The sequence below is a fragment of the Melanotaenia boesemani genome, chromosome 3, assembly GCF_017639745.1.
Source record: "Melanotaenia boesemani isolate fMelBoe1 chromosome 3, fMelBoe1.pri, whole genome shotgun sequence".
NCBI classification, from domain to species: Eukaryota; Metazoa; Chordata; class Actinopteri; order Atheriniformes; family Melanotaeniidae; genus Melanotaenia; species Melanotaenia boesemani.
Genome location: NC_055684.1, coordinates 26,453,376 through 26,468,332, shown reverse-complemented (window position 1 = coordinate 26,468,332; position 14,957 = coordinate 26,453,376). Strand labels below are relative to the sequence as shown.

The 14,957-nt window shown below is 39.3% G+C and overlaps 1 protein-coding gene across 1 annotated transcript; it reads right to left on the bottom strand.

The window, feature by feature from the left end:
• Positions 1-595: 595 nt before the first annotated feature.
• On the bottom strand, positions 596-12,535 carry epha2a (eph receptor A2 a). The gene is made up of 17 exons (XM_041980284.1): positions 12,405-12,535; positions 11,484-11,551; positions 9,353-9,989; positions 5,868-6,023; positions 5,423-5,755; positions 4,966-5,093; positions 4,673-4,850; positions 4,466-4,568; positions 4,154-4,206; positions 3,932-4,057; positions 3,659-3,841; positions 3,494-3,555; positions 3,134-3,343; positions 2,780-2,929; positions 2,352-2,545; positions 1,786-1,941; positions 596-1,348 (listed from the first exon to the last, which is right to left on the bottom strand). The coding sequence occupies exons 1-17, from the start codon at positions 12,478-12,480 to the stop codon at positions 1,240-1,242; spliced, it is 2,922 nt and encodes a 973-aa protein (XP_041836218.1). The 5' UTR covers positions 12,481-12,535; the 3' UTR covers positions 596-1,239.
• Between the last annotated feature and the right edge of the window lie 2,422 nt (positions 12,536-14,957).

Here is a 14,957-nt window from a genome sequence, read left to right as displayed (position 1 = left end):
GTGCAATGGTAATACCATTATTTCAAACACTTTATCACTGAATAGTCATTGAATCCAAACATTTAGTGGCCAATTTGTGGTTCTGACACTTTGTATAGTTGTAAATTTGCAAAGTTAGAAAAGGTCTAACTAAATTCACCAGAAGAGGTTATAGTTAATTTTAGGTACGTTCTTATATCATACAAGAAGCCATATATCCCTAAGTTTTTGTTAGCAGTGTAAATATTGTTTTTTGTTTTTGTTTAGTTTTTTTTTTTACATTTATGTTATTACATAGTAGAAACTTAACATGTAAAGCAAAATACATTAATGTGAATGTTATTTTAAGTTTTTCAACATTATATTTTTTGGACTTAATTGTTATCAGATATTGTTGATTCTACATGAAAAGCAGGTCATCTCAGAAATTAATAGGATCCATTTTCCAAGTATCTGAACTAATTTTCACAACAAGCCATCCAGCTGGTTGCTGAGATATTTAAGTCTGAACCAAAGTAGATGGACTGACAAACTGGTCACCCAGTGAGACATGCAGCTGACATGACTAAAAAAAACACCTTGACGGCTGCTGAAAATATAAAAAAGGATCCAGTCAAACGCAGCACTGATTTTATTCAAACACAGAAATACACCACCTGGCAAACATGCACCAGATCAGTTATTTCATATAATAAATGTCATAAATATAAAACAAAATAAATAATAAATTAAAATGAACAGTTGTATTAAGAAGTGATGTAAACAAACACATGGAGAGGTGCGATGAAGCGACAAACTGCAAATATAAAAATGTGGGATTCTTTGCCCTGAGTGGAATAACAATTCCAAAATTTCTTAGAAAGCCTCATCAAACACAGAAAGTGAAAAAGACTGAAGGATCCACAGACGCTGGAGGAAGTTGCCCTTTATCACAAAAGAGCCTTGAAAATTTCAGTCATTCTGTAAATACAAAAACAAGTACTGAGTTTTATTCCCTACATAACATAAACTGTATATGTTCAACATATTACACATTTTATATAAAGATAAATTATCCTCTTTTCTTATCATATAGTACATGGATGTGTTTGGTCTCAGTCCTTTCTGAGTAATTTGGAGGGTCATCTTCAGTCACGCAACACTGTGCCACAGACAAAAAAACCCTGCAGCGTGGCTCAGTCCCCCCCACCGCAGTCCTAGACGTCCATGAGTGAAATGGCATGGTCGGTCAGTGCACTTTGATTTAAAGGAATGCTTAGATCACACTGCAAACACGCTGAGGGAGCTGGTCTCGTCTTTCAGGCCCAGGATGCTGTAAGCTATCCTCTTCATGTGACCAGGCAAGCGCACTCCAATGTTCCTTATGTCTCTGGAAGAAACGACAAACACCATTTCAGAGTGCATACAGAAATAACAGTGGCATTGGAAAGTCAAGGATTAAATTTAAGTCTTTTTTTGTTGTTTCTTGTTTTGTTTTTCCTGTTTTTGGCATACATAACTGACATTGTTAAGTAATGAACGGACAAATGAAATAGTGATTTAAAATAGTGACTGTAATAGTTTAAATAATTCGCCACCAGTCGTGGATAAATGGTTTAAAGGGCTGAAATATCAGTGGAACAGCAGGGAATGAGAGGAATGGCATATGCACAGGCAAAGTGGCTTATTCCTCCATTGACAAACTGGATAACAAATGTTCCAGCTGAGAACTGAATACTTTCCTGTGTAACTAATAAAAATGCAGCCTGTTGCCGGATGAATCAGTACAGCTTTGTAGAGCTGCACCTGTGTAACGTGAGCACTTACTCGTGTCTCAAAGCGACCACCTGCTCCATGGTGGTTATTCCAGCACGCGCAAAGCTCTCGTTGTACTGGCTCATTTTGATGGATTCCAGCCACTCGGGCACAGATCTGAACATGGTGCCGTCACAGCCGCTGGTGCTGGGCAGCCGGATGGACACGCTGCACAGAACAACAGGTATTTGGATTAGTCTTTATTTACAGCTGCATACTTAGAAAAAAATAAATACAGTTTAATTGTCAACATAATGAGAATTGAAAAGTAATTTTCACAAAGTAAAAGATGGAGTTTTGTATTTTTAAATTCCTCCACAGAAATGATCACACACATATTACGCTGACATTAAAACTACAAAAACACCAGCCAAGAAATAGTTACACTAAAGCAAAACTACAAGAGTACATTTCCCTAGTAATCCATTTGTAGAAAGATTAGATTATTATATTTTTCAATGATACAACCACTTAAAATGAGTGAAGCACATTATTGCTTCCCTTTATTCATCACTTCTTTTATTTAATCTATTTTACTTTATCAAAACATGGACTTAAACAAAAAATGACATCCATACCGTGGGTCAAAGTCAGCGATGGTTTTTAAGGACTCTGGATTTCTGAGAAGTTTGTCCAAAATGTTAACAATGTCTGAGAAGCGAGGTCGTTTAGAGCGGTCATGCTGCCAGCATTGTAGCATGAGCTGGTAGATAGCGGAAGGGCAATCCATTGGGGCAGGAAGCCTGAAAGCCTCGTTGATAGCCTTCATGACCTGAGGATTAGAGCGAGCCAGGGTGAAAGTAGCTCTTGCATTCAATGTAGTCAGTTTGAACAGGCAGCAGTCCAATAAACTACTGTGCACTTATGTTGACTTTAACAGCAGATTTGACGAGGATAATGGGAAACCATACACTGCCCATGAGGTGACTTTCTTGCACCACATGCCTTACGCAGGCCAAAACTATCACTCATCACAACCATAAGAGTTGTGACAGATGAAACATACCTCATGGTTGCTCATGTCCCAGTAGGGTCGTTCTCCAAATGCCATGACTTCCCACATGACAATACCAAAGCTCCACACATCGCTGGCTGATGTGAATTTCCTGTATGCAATAGCCTCTGGGGCAGTCCAGCGGATGGGGATTTTACCTCCCTGACAGAAGAGAACCATCAAGAAATCATATTTAATAAGTGAAGGGAGTGGAAATATGAGGCGATGAAAGACTAATACCTCAAATTGGGCACTCGAGAGTGAAAACACTATTAACAATGTGCCCTTTGTTACTATACAAAAAGCAGTAAAGGCTGCTCTTCGCAGTTATGCATTTAGCCTGTGAAATGTAGTAGATAGACTTACTCTGGTTGTATAAGTCCCCTCAGCATCATCCTCCAGGACACGTGACAGGCCAAAGTCAGACACTTTACACTCCAGCTTGCTGTTGACCAGGACATTCCTTGCAGCCAGGTCCCGGTGAACATAGCTCATGTCCGAGAGGTATTTCATTCCAGCAGCTATTCCTCGTAGCATTCCCGCAAGCTGATACGAGAGGATCTCTCCATCATGATCCTGAAGAAAGCAAGAGTTAGCATTCAGTTGTTGTTCTTTAAATTGTAAAAATATACAGAGAAAACAAAAAGACTCGACTTTTCTTTTATTCCTTTTTCATTTTTTAAGTTAAGCCCTCTTACCACCGTGTTCACAACAAAATGCACACACCTTAAGATATGTGTCGAGAGCTCCGTTCTCCATGTATTCTGTCACTATCATGGCATGTTTAACTGAAAGATGAAACAAAGGTTATGTTTATTAAAATCATTCAAGAAACTGATCTAAATAAATGTACAGAGGTTGTTAAACCTCTGCTTGAAGTTGTTGACTCACATTTGGTGACGACTCCCTCCAGGTGGATGATATTTGGGTGTGAGAACTGACACATGATGCTGGCCTCGCTTAAAAAGTCCTGCCGCTGTTTCTCTGAGTAGCCAGGTTTCAAAGTCTTGATGGCTACAGTCACCTCCCCTTTTGGAGTCTTCATCACACCCCGAAACACTTCCCCAAACTCTCCTGGTTGGCAGACAGACAGTAGAAGGAAATGTTGGAAAAACTCCAGAAATTAAATTAAATGGAAAATGGGCAATGTCAAAGTGCTCTTACCTACACCGATGACTTTTTGTTTACTGATTGCATTGGCGTCAATTTCTGTGACAAACTTTTGGATGGCAATGTTAGGGTCCTCATACATATGTGGGTCAACATATGTCTTCAGAGGCTTAAGCTGATCTGAAAAGCACATATTAACCAAAATATTATGCAAAATTTTAATTTTATGTCAAGTTTATTGGAAAAAGATACTGGATTATTGCGTGTTTAGCTGACCTGTAGAAAAGTAGGGATCTTCAGGTCCTCCTCTGCCACGAGAGCTCAGTCGCCTAAGAGGAAAACAAGATTAATCTCTATAAAACAACACAGAATACAGACTGGCTTTTCTGTAATTGCAGGTCAGCCTCAGTTTAAATAGATAAAGGGTGTATTCAATAGCAGCACCATATATTACTCATAAACTCTTCTTAAACTGCCGTCCTTCATTACTTCAGCTTGTGGTGTATAATCACATAGTTTACAGGTCTGTAGATAATATTTATCTGAATGACACACATGTTGAATGTGGTTATGTGTGCTGTAACCTACCGTCTACGCAGCAACAGGAAGGCCACCACAACAAGCAGAATAACAGCCACTCCAATAACTGCTCCCATCACCATGGTGGATTTGCCCTGGATCTGATATTCAGCTGTGCAAATTACAGAGAGACAAACATTTATTATCTTGAGCTACACATTGGAATAAAGAAGTATTTGACAAACTGTTTCAACTTAATTTTAAGGTTGCTGTTACCTAATGGTGAAGTATGAAACTCATGCTCCACACTATAGCTTCCAGGCATGCCTTCAGGACTCAGTGCCTGAACCCTAAACATATAAGTAGTATCTGGGGTGAGATCATTAATCTGGACTGAGTTTTTCTCCAAAATTAGGACAGTGTAGGTGGTCACATCACGCTCGCCGTCAACATCCTGGAAAGAAAACATTTAAATTCCAACATTAATTTTCATTAGAACTCAACATTTCCATTCTAAACTTTGTGAGAGAAAAAAGAAACAAAAAAGATGACAAAGCTCTCAGTCATACTTTTCTGCGGTACATAAGCTCATAGCGGTGATTAATGTGGGCTGGAGGTCTGCGAGACAGAGTCCAGGACAGAGACAGAGTGGTGGGGCTACGATCATCCAGATGGATCGATGTCACCTTTGGGGGATCTAACAGTCAGCAAGAGACAGAAAAGAAAATAATAGTTAGTGACTAATCAAAGTCTTTGGAACAGACATTTGAAAATTAAAACCTTTAGGATTCAGTGGGCCAGGCTAAATTCATGTGTTGGTACAACCCTTTAAGTAAAAGATAAAAGATAAATAAATGTTTTTTTTATTCTCTAAAACTAATGTTCGTTAACAGCTAAAGAGATATTCATTTTATCTCACTGATACTTTCATGGTTTTTCTTCATTTTATCAGAGATTTAAAATCATACACATAGTCGAGTCTGACCCTAAACACATAAAGACAAAATAATAAAAAAAAAATCTCACCAGTATAATCTAGCGCAGTGGTGATGGCCGCAGAGTTCCTCTTGGTGCTGTACTGTGATACCCCAGAATGAGCTTCCACAGTGAATGTGTAGTTAAGGTGAGAATCCAGATCAGTAACAACGACTGTGGTGTCTTCCAGGTCTGTAGGGCCCGTCTCAAAGTGAATCTTCTCACCACAAGAAACACAGGAAGCCTCGTCACAGATCTCACATGTCACACTGTATGTGAGGTCATGGCGGCCTCCGGTCACCAGAGGTGGATTCCAGGACAACAGCAGGCGGCCTTCTGCTGACAGGGTGGTGGAAGTGAGGTCCAGTGGGGCACTGGGTGGAGCTTGGAGAGGAAGCACATGACACAGGACAGTCAAATAAAACCACTATGTCTCCAATGAGCTAAAAGTTAATTTTAACTAAAACTATCAGTGAGTGGCGAGTAGGGTTCTTACCAGAGCAAGCTGAGGATGGAGGGTCCGACGGGGAGCGGAAGAAACCTTCCTCACACAGGCACTCAGTGGCACCGGCTGCAGAGGGCTTGGTGTTATCAGGACAAACTTGACATAATTCCCTCGACACAGATGGCCTGAAGTAGCCTGGTTTGCATTCTGTAACAGATAAAGAGGGTGTGTGTTAGTTTAAACATGACATATGAAACGGACAAACAGGGGAAGGAATGACTGATCAAAAAGCAAACAATCAGCCTGTCTTTGTGAGTCCCCTTCCGTCCAACAGGAAACATTTGTTGTGAGCAACCTATAATCACTGAGTCTTTGTATTCAGAAGAATGAGAAGGGATTTCCCTGACGATCTGCCTTCACTCGCCTTTTCTGCCCGGAGGCCTGATCTCAGGTCGCACTGCCAGTGTCAACCGGAAAGCAGCAGGGCAGTAAATCCATCAGGTGATCTGATCTCCCTCCCCCCCTCTGAACTCTCAGTTCATATTTTCTGTTAAGTTATATTTTTGTTTTTGCAAAAAGGAAATGGCAACTTGGACATTAGTGGAATGTTGTAATGGACATTTCAGTGCAAAGATAAACAGCCTTCCAGGGCATGGGAGGTTAATGAACATGAAGACAGGAGAGAAATCAGAATGCTAGAGCTGCAGTTCTCAATGAGGCTGGTGTTTCCTTTCTTTCTTCCTTCCTTCCGTTAACCCCCAACACCAGCCACAGATTACAGCACGCAAGGCTACAGTCACCTCCCATATAAAGCAGGAAAAGAAGAGCTGGAGATGAGTGTGTTTTCGATGTTTTTAACGGAAGCAGATGCACATATTTTCTGAGTGGAGTAAGGACTTTATTTTTTAAAAAGCAGTAATCTCATGCAACATCTCTTTTGCTTTCATTTCACTGTCTCCCTGGGGAGCAGCCTTTCATCTGGCCCTGTTTGGTAGTTGAGTGAAAAGATCGAATGGACCCTAGATTGAAGGGGCAGTCTTGTTACTTCACCACCAAACCAGAAGGACCTTTGCACCCCAAGTACTGTTGAACTGGAGGAGAAGGAGCAGGTTGAGTCGGCCAGAGGGATTGAGAAGAATAGCTGGGGGAAGGGGGTAAAGGTCAGGAGCACCAACAGAAGCTCTCTCTGGGGAGTCACTTGGCGACAGTGGGGGTGTAGCCGAGGTTATTTCGAATAAGAAAAGGAGGCCAGTCCATTTCATCTTGAGCTGGAACAGCAGGACCTCTGTCACGTACCAAAGAAACTCCAACCCTATTCATCTATTGTCTGTGAGATTGGATGGAGTGGTGCCATAAATATGTTGCATCAGTCATTATACAGCACGCAAATAGCAGCATGTGCACAGTGCAAGAGCACAAACATTGAGGCAAACTTTAGAAACAAGGATTTCTAATTCTTTTTTTATTAATAGATTAGCATTAAACAAGGTTAAAAACAAACAAAAAACTCTTCCAGTCATTCAACAAACTTTTGTTAAGCTATAACTGTCTCATGGTCTCTTTAAACACAGTACATATGAAAAGAACTTAAGTTCCGCACTGGTGCATTTAATAATTGAACCCATTTTTTTCTCTTTGTACTGACCCATTGTTCTAATGAGTGGGAACGTGGATTAGGGTGCTTGTTGCGTGTCTTAAAAACCGGATGAAAGAGGAAAAAAGAGGTTGAATGGGGCATGTCATTGGCTAACAGCTGTCCTGTTGCTCTACTAATCCTCTTGACTAAATTACACTCCACACCTAACTAAGCAGCAACGAAACTAACCTCTCTCATGCACCAACTGTCGACTTGCTCCCTACCAAGGACAACCTGCTTATTTGTGTCAGTCAGCATTCCTCCTCATCTCACTTTGCTTCCTTTTCCCACAACAGTTGGGCTCTTCAGTGGATTCCATGAGACCGGCAGGATATCACTTTCTCTAGTTGTCATAAAACTGGAATGAGACTGAGATTTTTTAGATTATAGTTGGTGGCAAATGCCGACTTTATGTTTTGTTTATGCGGTAACACAAGTTTCTTACATCTAGATAATCAGGTTATGATCCAGACTTTGGAATTGTCTTTTCCTGTCATAAATATTTCCTCTCTTATTGTGCCCACTTCCTGTTCAGGTGCTTGGCTGAGAATCAGGTTACCATCACAATCCTCAAATATGGAAACATTCCTCTGCTCTGTCTTGATTTTTCTTCGAAGTGAAGCACTTATCTATGAATCGTGTGTTGAGCTAAACTTTTCATTATCTGTTTTGTTTTTTACCTATTTATCTGTTCTTTGTTGGGTCTGTATATTGCAGCAAAATACAGGAGTGTATTTAAAAACAAATAAAACTGTGAAATTAAAAATATTCACAAAAAAGTTAATCTGAAGCATTTTGACAGCAAAAAATGATCAGTGAAAAGATTCATTATGATGACTCAGTCAAATTAGGGCCTTTTTTTACAGGCAACATAAAATTCTGCCTGCTTACAGGAAGAAGCAGAAACCACACCAAACTGTAACAGTAAAGGTAACTCAGACCATCAGGAGTCATAAACCGCAGCCTGACTCAGTCTAGGCCCTGGCAGGCGTGTCAACATCGTCCCTGCAATCTGTGGTTCCTGTTGCCTAGGCAACCTTCTCAAAACAAATTCTTGTGAGGAGAAGACACACCACTCAGGTAGTCATTCTGGCACACTCACACCACCCTTCCTGTAGTCAATCAGTGGTGTAGGTAGGTGACGCGACGATGGAAGAATTCCTTTCAGAAATCCCCGCAGCATACTGGGCCCTTCCTCCCTCCTTCCTTTTCACTCTATACCCTCTCTCCTCCCACATTTCCTCCAGACAGTTCAACTCACCACACCCCAGAATGCCAAAGGACAGACCAACTTCCACACAAACAGGAGTGTGAGCAACACAGCTGTGTCTTCCTTTTCTTTCTTTCTTTCTTTCTTTCTTTCTTTCTTTTAACTAACTTAAAAGTCCTTTTTTTGAGGGCACCACATACCACAGACTTTCTGCATACTTTACCTTAACATGAATAAATTACGAGCGCTTTTTTCTTAACACTTCAGTGACTTCTGCATGAAATGTGGATGTTTGGTGCACTTGAATTTAAATACAAGCTCCTCTTAAAAATTCAAAAGTTAACATAAAGTGTGACTCAGATTCTTGTGCCGTACATTATCAACCAGGCCAATAACCTATTTGTAAAACAGTGTCTCACCCAAACCACATTCCTGAAACCTGAGAGATGAGCAATGTTAAGAATGCACCAACAGGTAAAGGTTTGATGAAGCATTAGTAGGAAACTGTTAAAATTTCTTCATAGATTTATATCCGTTTGCCTGCCATGACAACTCTTGCTGGACCTGCTCGCAGATTTACAAACAAATCAAATTTCCTATGTAATAATTCTTAACTCTGACTGATTTGTTACAGTTCTCAAAGGAAGACAAACACAGCTGAGTGTATGGCACATTTCTGGCCTTGCTTACCTTGGCAGGAATCCCCTGTGTTTTCGTAGCCTGGGAGGCATTGGCATTGGCCCATGGGAACCACCCATTCACCCTCAGCTGTGCAGTAGATGTGTGGGGTGGTCTGACTGATGGCATTCTCCACACAGGCACCCTCCACTTTCCTCAGAGCATCTGCCACAGTCTCCGGAAAGACTGCCAAGCTCTGCACGGTAGAGGGGCATGTCTTGTAGTACACTCTGACAGACAGCAGTGCCACACAAGCCCCCATGTCCTGAAATGCCAGGTAGAAGCCTTTTCTCGACAGTTGCTCCACCGTTTTCGTCTCTGTATTGACCTTGAGCACACGGCCCCGGGTCACCTCATCAGGAGCAATGGTGGCCACTTTGCGGAACTGCCCTTTACGGAAGTTGGTTCCCACATCGGCGTCAGCCTCAGAAATGAACAGGTTGAAGGTTTCTTTGCAGGAGACATAAGCATTGTCAAAAGTGTTGCAGTCTCGCACAACAAAACGCAGCTCCACAGAGACGCGGCTGATTCCTGGGCGCCGCTGAATGAATGTTGTGCGCAACCAGTTATCCTGATCAGGAGAGTCTATGCTACAAACACTGTAGGTATAAAAAAGTGAGCCATTTACAACCGTCTGGACAATCTCCCACTGCAGACAAGAAGAAGATAAAGAAAGAGTAGACACATCAATTTATGGTGCAAAAGTCTTCACTGCTTTATGACATAGATCATGATTTAATGGGAAAAATATTTCTTTTGTCAAGCCAAAAATAGCAAAGACATTTGGACGCTCTGCTCTTGCCAAGAAAACATTTTACTGATGCGACGCCTCTATTTTTTCATGATCACTAAAAACCTCATAAAGTACTGAAGTGAGTAGCAGCTTTTTTCCATGTATTAAGATTACTGGCCTGGACATGTGTTGCACTCTCAACGTGTGTGGCTTTCCATTAACACACACAGACGGGTGCATGCATGTGAGACATAAACCAAGCAAATACTAAGGCAGAATACCAACTAACATTTACAGCAGTTAAACAAGCTTTGTAAGCACAGAGTTGTGAGAGGCATGGCAGTGAAATTGGCAGCAATTAAGGGTTTTTTTATGAGAGGGAAGCAATGAAAAGTTAAAAGATTAAAAGATTCAACTTAATATTAAAATTTAAACACCTCATATGTTTGAAATTCAGGTGTGATTCATGTAACAAAATAAAAGATTAAACCTTTTAATTGTTATTGTAAAAAATTGCTAAATTCCCTTGCTTTCTAAAAACTTAGTTATCCTTGAGTCCTCTATATTTTAGTGACTTTAAAAATACAACTTTGGGCAACTACTAACTTCTCATTTTTAACTGGTTACATTGGGTTTTAATGCCAAAGAAGCCAAGAAAGCCTACAGAAAGCAGTCACCCCAACAACAAATCTAAATATATTTTACAAATCCAACAAAGTTGTAGAAAAAACAAAACTCATTTGGATAGACAAGAGGAAATCCTCTACAATACAGTGACAATCCTTACATTCTTAGATCTTTGCAAACAGTCACAGAAAACAGCCCACACACTTCAACTTCCATGTCCTGTTGCTTATTTTAGATGGAAAGCCACTGAACTATAGATAGGGATTAGAGGGATGGTTCTGTACATCTGGACCAGATTTTTCCTTTTTGTTTTTGTGTCTTTGAACTTATGTCTTTCTATCATACCCATTGTCTTGTTAGTGCCATCTCTAAATCAGAAAAGAAATCAGAGGGGGAACAAACATCCTAAAGTTTTGCTTTATGGTTTAGCCATGGAGAAAAATTAATCGCCTATGTCTGTGTAAAATGCACTTTGGTATTGTAAATTTAAATGTAGGTTGAACCTTGACATTTTAATGGCATTCATAAGCTCTTTATGAAAGGGTTAGAAGACTAGCTGAGCTTTGCCAAACCTCACCGAGCTACCGCTCATTCCATCTCTCCCAGAGAGCTTTTTTAGTTGGCTGAATGAGCAGACAGGCCTCTGTTATTGTCACCAAGCAGGTTTTAAATTCTCGAGAGAAAAATCTGGCTTACTGACTTTAAGTCCTTCCATAAGAGAAGAACAGTCTCAAGTCTTGAACCTGCAGTCTTAAAAATGCCTGTTGAGGTATAAATACTCACCCCGTTCCCATATGGCAACGTCAACCATCCCAACTCTGATCCTGAAGCTTTCATATCCAGCAATACCTCTGCAGGGACAAAGAGAAAAAAAAAACTTATGATATAGTTACAACATGCACAATAATGACTAATCTAGTGCATGATGTGGCAAAATGAACATTCATCCATTAAAATAAGTTTAAAATAAGTAAATACATAAAGGATCAGATACAAATTAACAGACTTCTGACATAATATATGTTTATATCTTAGTTATTAGGCTATTAAATTAGTTCAAACACCTTCGACTGGACTCCACAGTTAAATTCTCTGCCTTGATCTCTGGGGGCAACAGTTTTATGGGGGGCACATGCCATGCTTTGACATTTTAATCAAGCATGTCAGTCAGATTCAGGATTTCGCTAAGCGTGTCCTCCAAGTCCAAGATGTAGGACTAATATCGTCTGAGAAAGGCGTGGGCAGTTAAATTGCCATGACGGGAAAAATTCATGAATCTGCACCCTTAGTGAAACAAAAACTGTGACATGTTTAAACCATCAAACAGGTGCCATTCTCCAGTCCCATTTGCCAAGATTGACTGGTATTAACTCAATTTAAAAATACTGAGTTAAAGAAAAATGAGTTATTCTATATTTTTCAGACTTTTTAAAATCATTTTGAATTCATCCCGATCTTTTTTAAAAACGCCATACTTTCTTATCACTTATAAAATTAACTCTAAAAACAAAACATAATATAAAATGCTATTTTTACATGAGGGAGTTCAAGTTGATCATTGCAAAAATGTAAAAGCAGGAATAAGCTTTAAAATTCCCGAGCAAATTCCAACCTCCTGATTCATGAGGTGTGGTAAAAGTTGAGTTACGCGTCTTCTGTTTTTATACAAGTTCTTTAAAATATATATATGTATAAAATACTTACGTTCTTTCGATTGGAGACTGTAAAATATTCGGTTAATAAATAAAAACAGAAATAAGTTGACCCCACGTAGCTCCATGATTCCACACAACTTTTAAAAAGCTGTGCGCTCCTCTCTGTCTGTGGCGCTGGCTCCGCTTCTCTGAATTCTTTTCTGTTCACCGGTTGTGCACGAGCCCACAGCCCATTGAGAAGCAGGTGGCGTCATCGCTCCTCCCTGCGTCTTTTGGACTGGGAAGTTTTCCAAATATGGTGCTAAGTAGGCGGGGCCACAAGTTGAAGCGTCTGATGCACCTGTTTCAATGAGAAGTCCATTGTTATTTTTTTTAGTAAATACACGTTAATTAAAACTTTTATAGACCTGTACAACTGCCAGTCTCAACTGAATAGAAAAAAAATACAGTAACAGTCCTTCCACACTTTTGCAACTCATAATCCCAAGACAAAATTTTGATATTCCAATTAATGGCTATTTCCTATATTTTCTACTGTAAATGTGGGCATTTTTATACTTCTGTTTATGTTTTATATTGTTGCCAATGCTTTATTATTATTATTATTATTATTGTTATTTACGTTTGTTAGAAGGCGTTATTTCTTATAGCATTATTTATATAACTTTTATAGCAAAACTAAAATGAGCCCTTTAGATCATAAACAATGTTACAGTCCAACTTTAACTTTTACAACCTCAGGATTAGAATTTTTACCATTTGTTAGGCTAATCTTGTTGGTCAAAGTCAATATAATTGGAACCTATTTCTATATATTATACAAAGGAACAAATTATTGTGACTCAAATAAATTAAATCACATGAGCAGTAAAAAAAATGTCTATTAATTATGGAAAAATCAAACCCAGTCACAAAAATATAGAATAACCCATTGGAGTATAACAAAGACTTACCTCAATAAATTGATATGTTTATTCCAGTGAATGAAATTAAATATTCTAATATCTGAATTTGTTGTATATTCACATGTGAGGTTCTGATGTTTCACATCTTTTTTGTGATTAAAATAGATTAAAATGAAACACCATTTAAGTTACCTTATTTCATTATCGTATACCAAGTTTTACACATAATTAAACAAAGCGCAACACATGAAAAAGCTTCAGCTTTCCAAAATAAAACATAACATTTTTATTTTGTCTTTCTGAGGTTCCTTGCATATTTTTGTCACTTCGATACTCTCTCCTGCTTACACTGCTTACTGTGTGTTTAAAAACCATCTTGGTAGTTTATTCCATCTAAGGGGGGTTGTAAATGTTTCAAATAAGCTTAAATAATACAGTACAAATACTGTATATCCTTCTTTGATTACATTAAAAGTGTGTTTAAGTTAGACCATAATTAGACCGCCTTCCAAGTAATTGCCTGAATCCTCCACATCTCGTCAAGGTCTTGTCTTTCCCACGACTAGTAAAGGAGGGGTCAAGTGGGGGGGTGGTCTAGTATGAATATATGACTACTAATGAGACAGTTCTTTAAAAGAACCTCACAATTTGGGTATGAATATGTGTCCACAAAGAAAATATAACAATAGCATCACCTAGCAACTCTCGTCTGGAGGAATGTCAGAGTCAAGTCTTTTTGTAAGCAGTGTGCACTTGGAAAGAAGAGCCCCTCAGGCTGAGAGCCAAAGACAGTCGATCTCACTGACAAAGAGCCTCCAAAAATCAACTGAAGGGCTGAACCAACGTTACCATACACGGACATTAATCATACAACAGACAGAATAAAAGATGCTGTTAAAAAAATAGATTAACAAGTTAAGTGTGGGTTGAAATATGACTCTCTGACCCCCAATATCACAGGCACTTTAATTGTTTACAAAGCTAATTGTAGTTTAACCCAAATGTCAAGTTAACAGCACAGCCTTTAGTTCAAGTTAACAGAAACCAAAGGATAAGAAATAAACCAGACCAAATCTTTGTTCAGTTTTTCACAAATACTGTTTATGTATTCTTTCTGCTGTCATTTTTGCATTTAAGATGGCATCAGGACAAAGTTTTCTCTTAATCTAATAACTTTAGTCCAATCGTCCAAGCACATAATGTACTTTTCATCTATTATATCAGCTTTTCAGTAAAGAAAACTTTAGTTTTACAATATGTATCCACTTATGTTAAATAAAAGTCAACACTGTTTTAAGATCCACATATCCCTGACTTACAAATGATCCAAGACATGTAGTTTGAAGTGTAAACTCACACTTGAAGGAAATATCCACCTCAAGCACTCTCACGGCTCTTTCTCTCCACTCGTCTCTGGTTTTGATACACATCGAGGTACACCTAGGTGTTATTTTCGAGTGTGTTAATGCTTGGACTGGGAGAAGTGCTTTCTGTTGTCATCCAGTTCTCAAAGGTGTCAAAGGTTAACACCCTCTCTAACACACAAGTATGCAAATGCTTTCATTACAATACAAGCTTCCTTTCATTTAGCTAACAGAGCATGTGTCCTGCTGGAGAGTGGACTGCCGCCTCACAGATCGCTCAACCCTCCGGGTGCCTAAACACCCCCCTCCCTCTCCTTGCTGCCCCTCAGGTCT

Bases quoted from the DNA above. Each gene is read 5' to 3' on its own strand.
- epha2a (XM_041980284.1), bottom strand. From the start codon at position 12,480: ATGGAGCTACGTGGGGTCAACTTATTTCTGTTTTTATTTATTAACCGA. The intron at 3,344-3,493 runs GTGTGTGCATTT...TGCTTTCTTCAG, and splicing joins CTCTCGACACATATCTTAAG to GATCATGATGGAGAGATCCT. The intron at 1,942-2,351 runs GTATGGATGTCA...TGTTCTGTGCAG, and splicing joins ATCGCTGACTTTGACCCACG to CGTGTCCATCCGGCTGCCCA.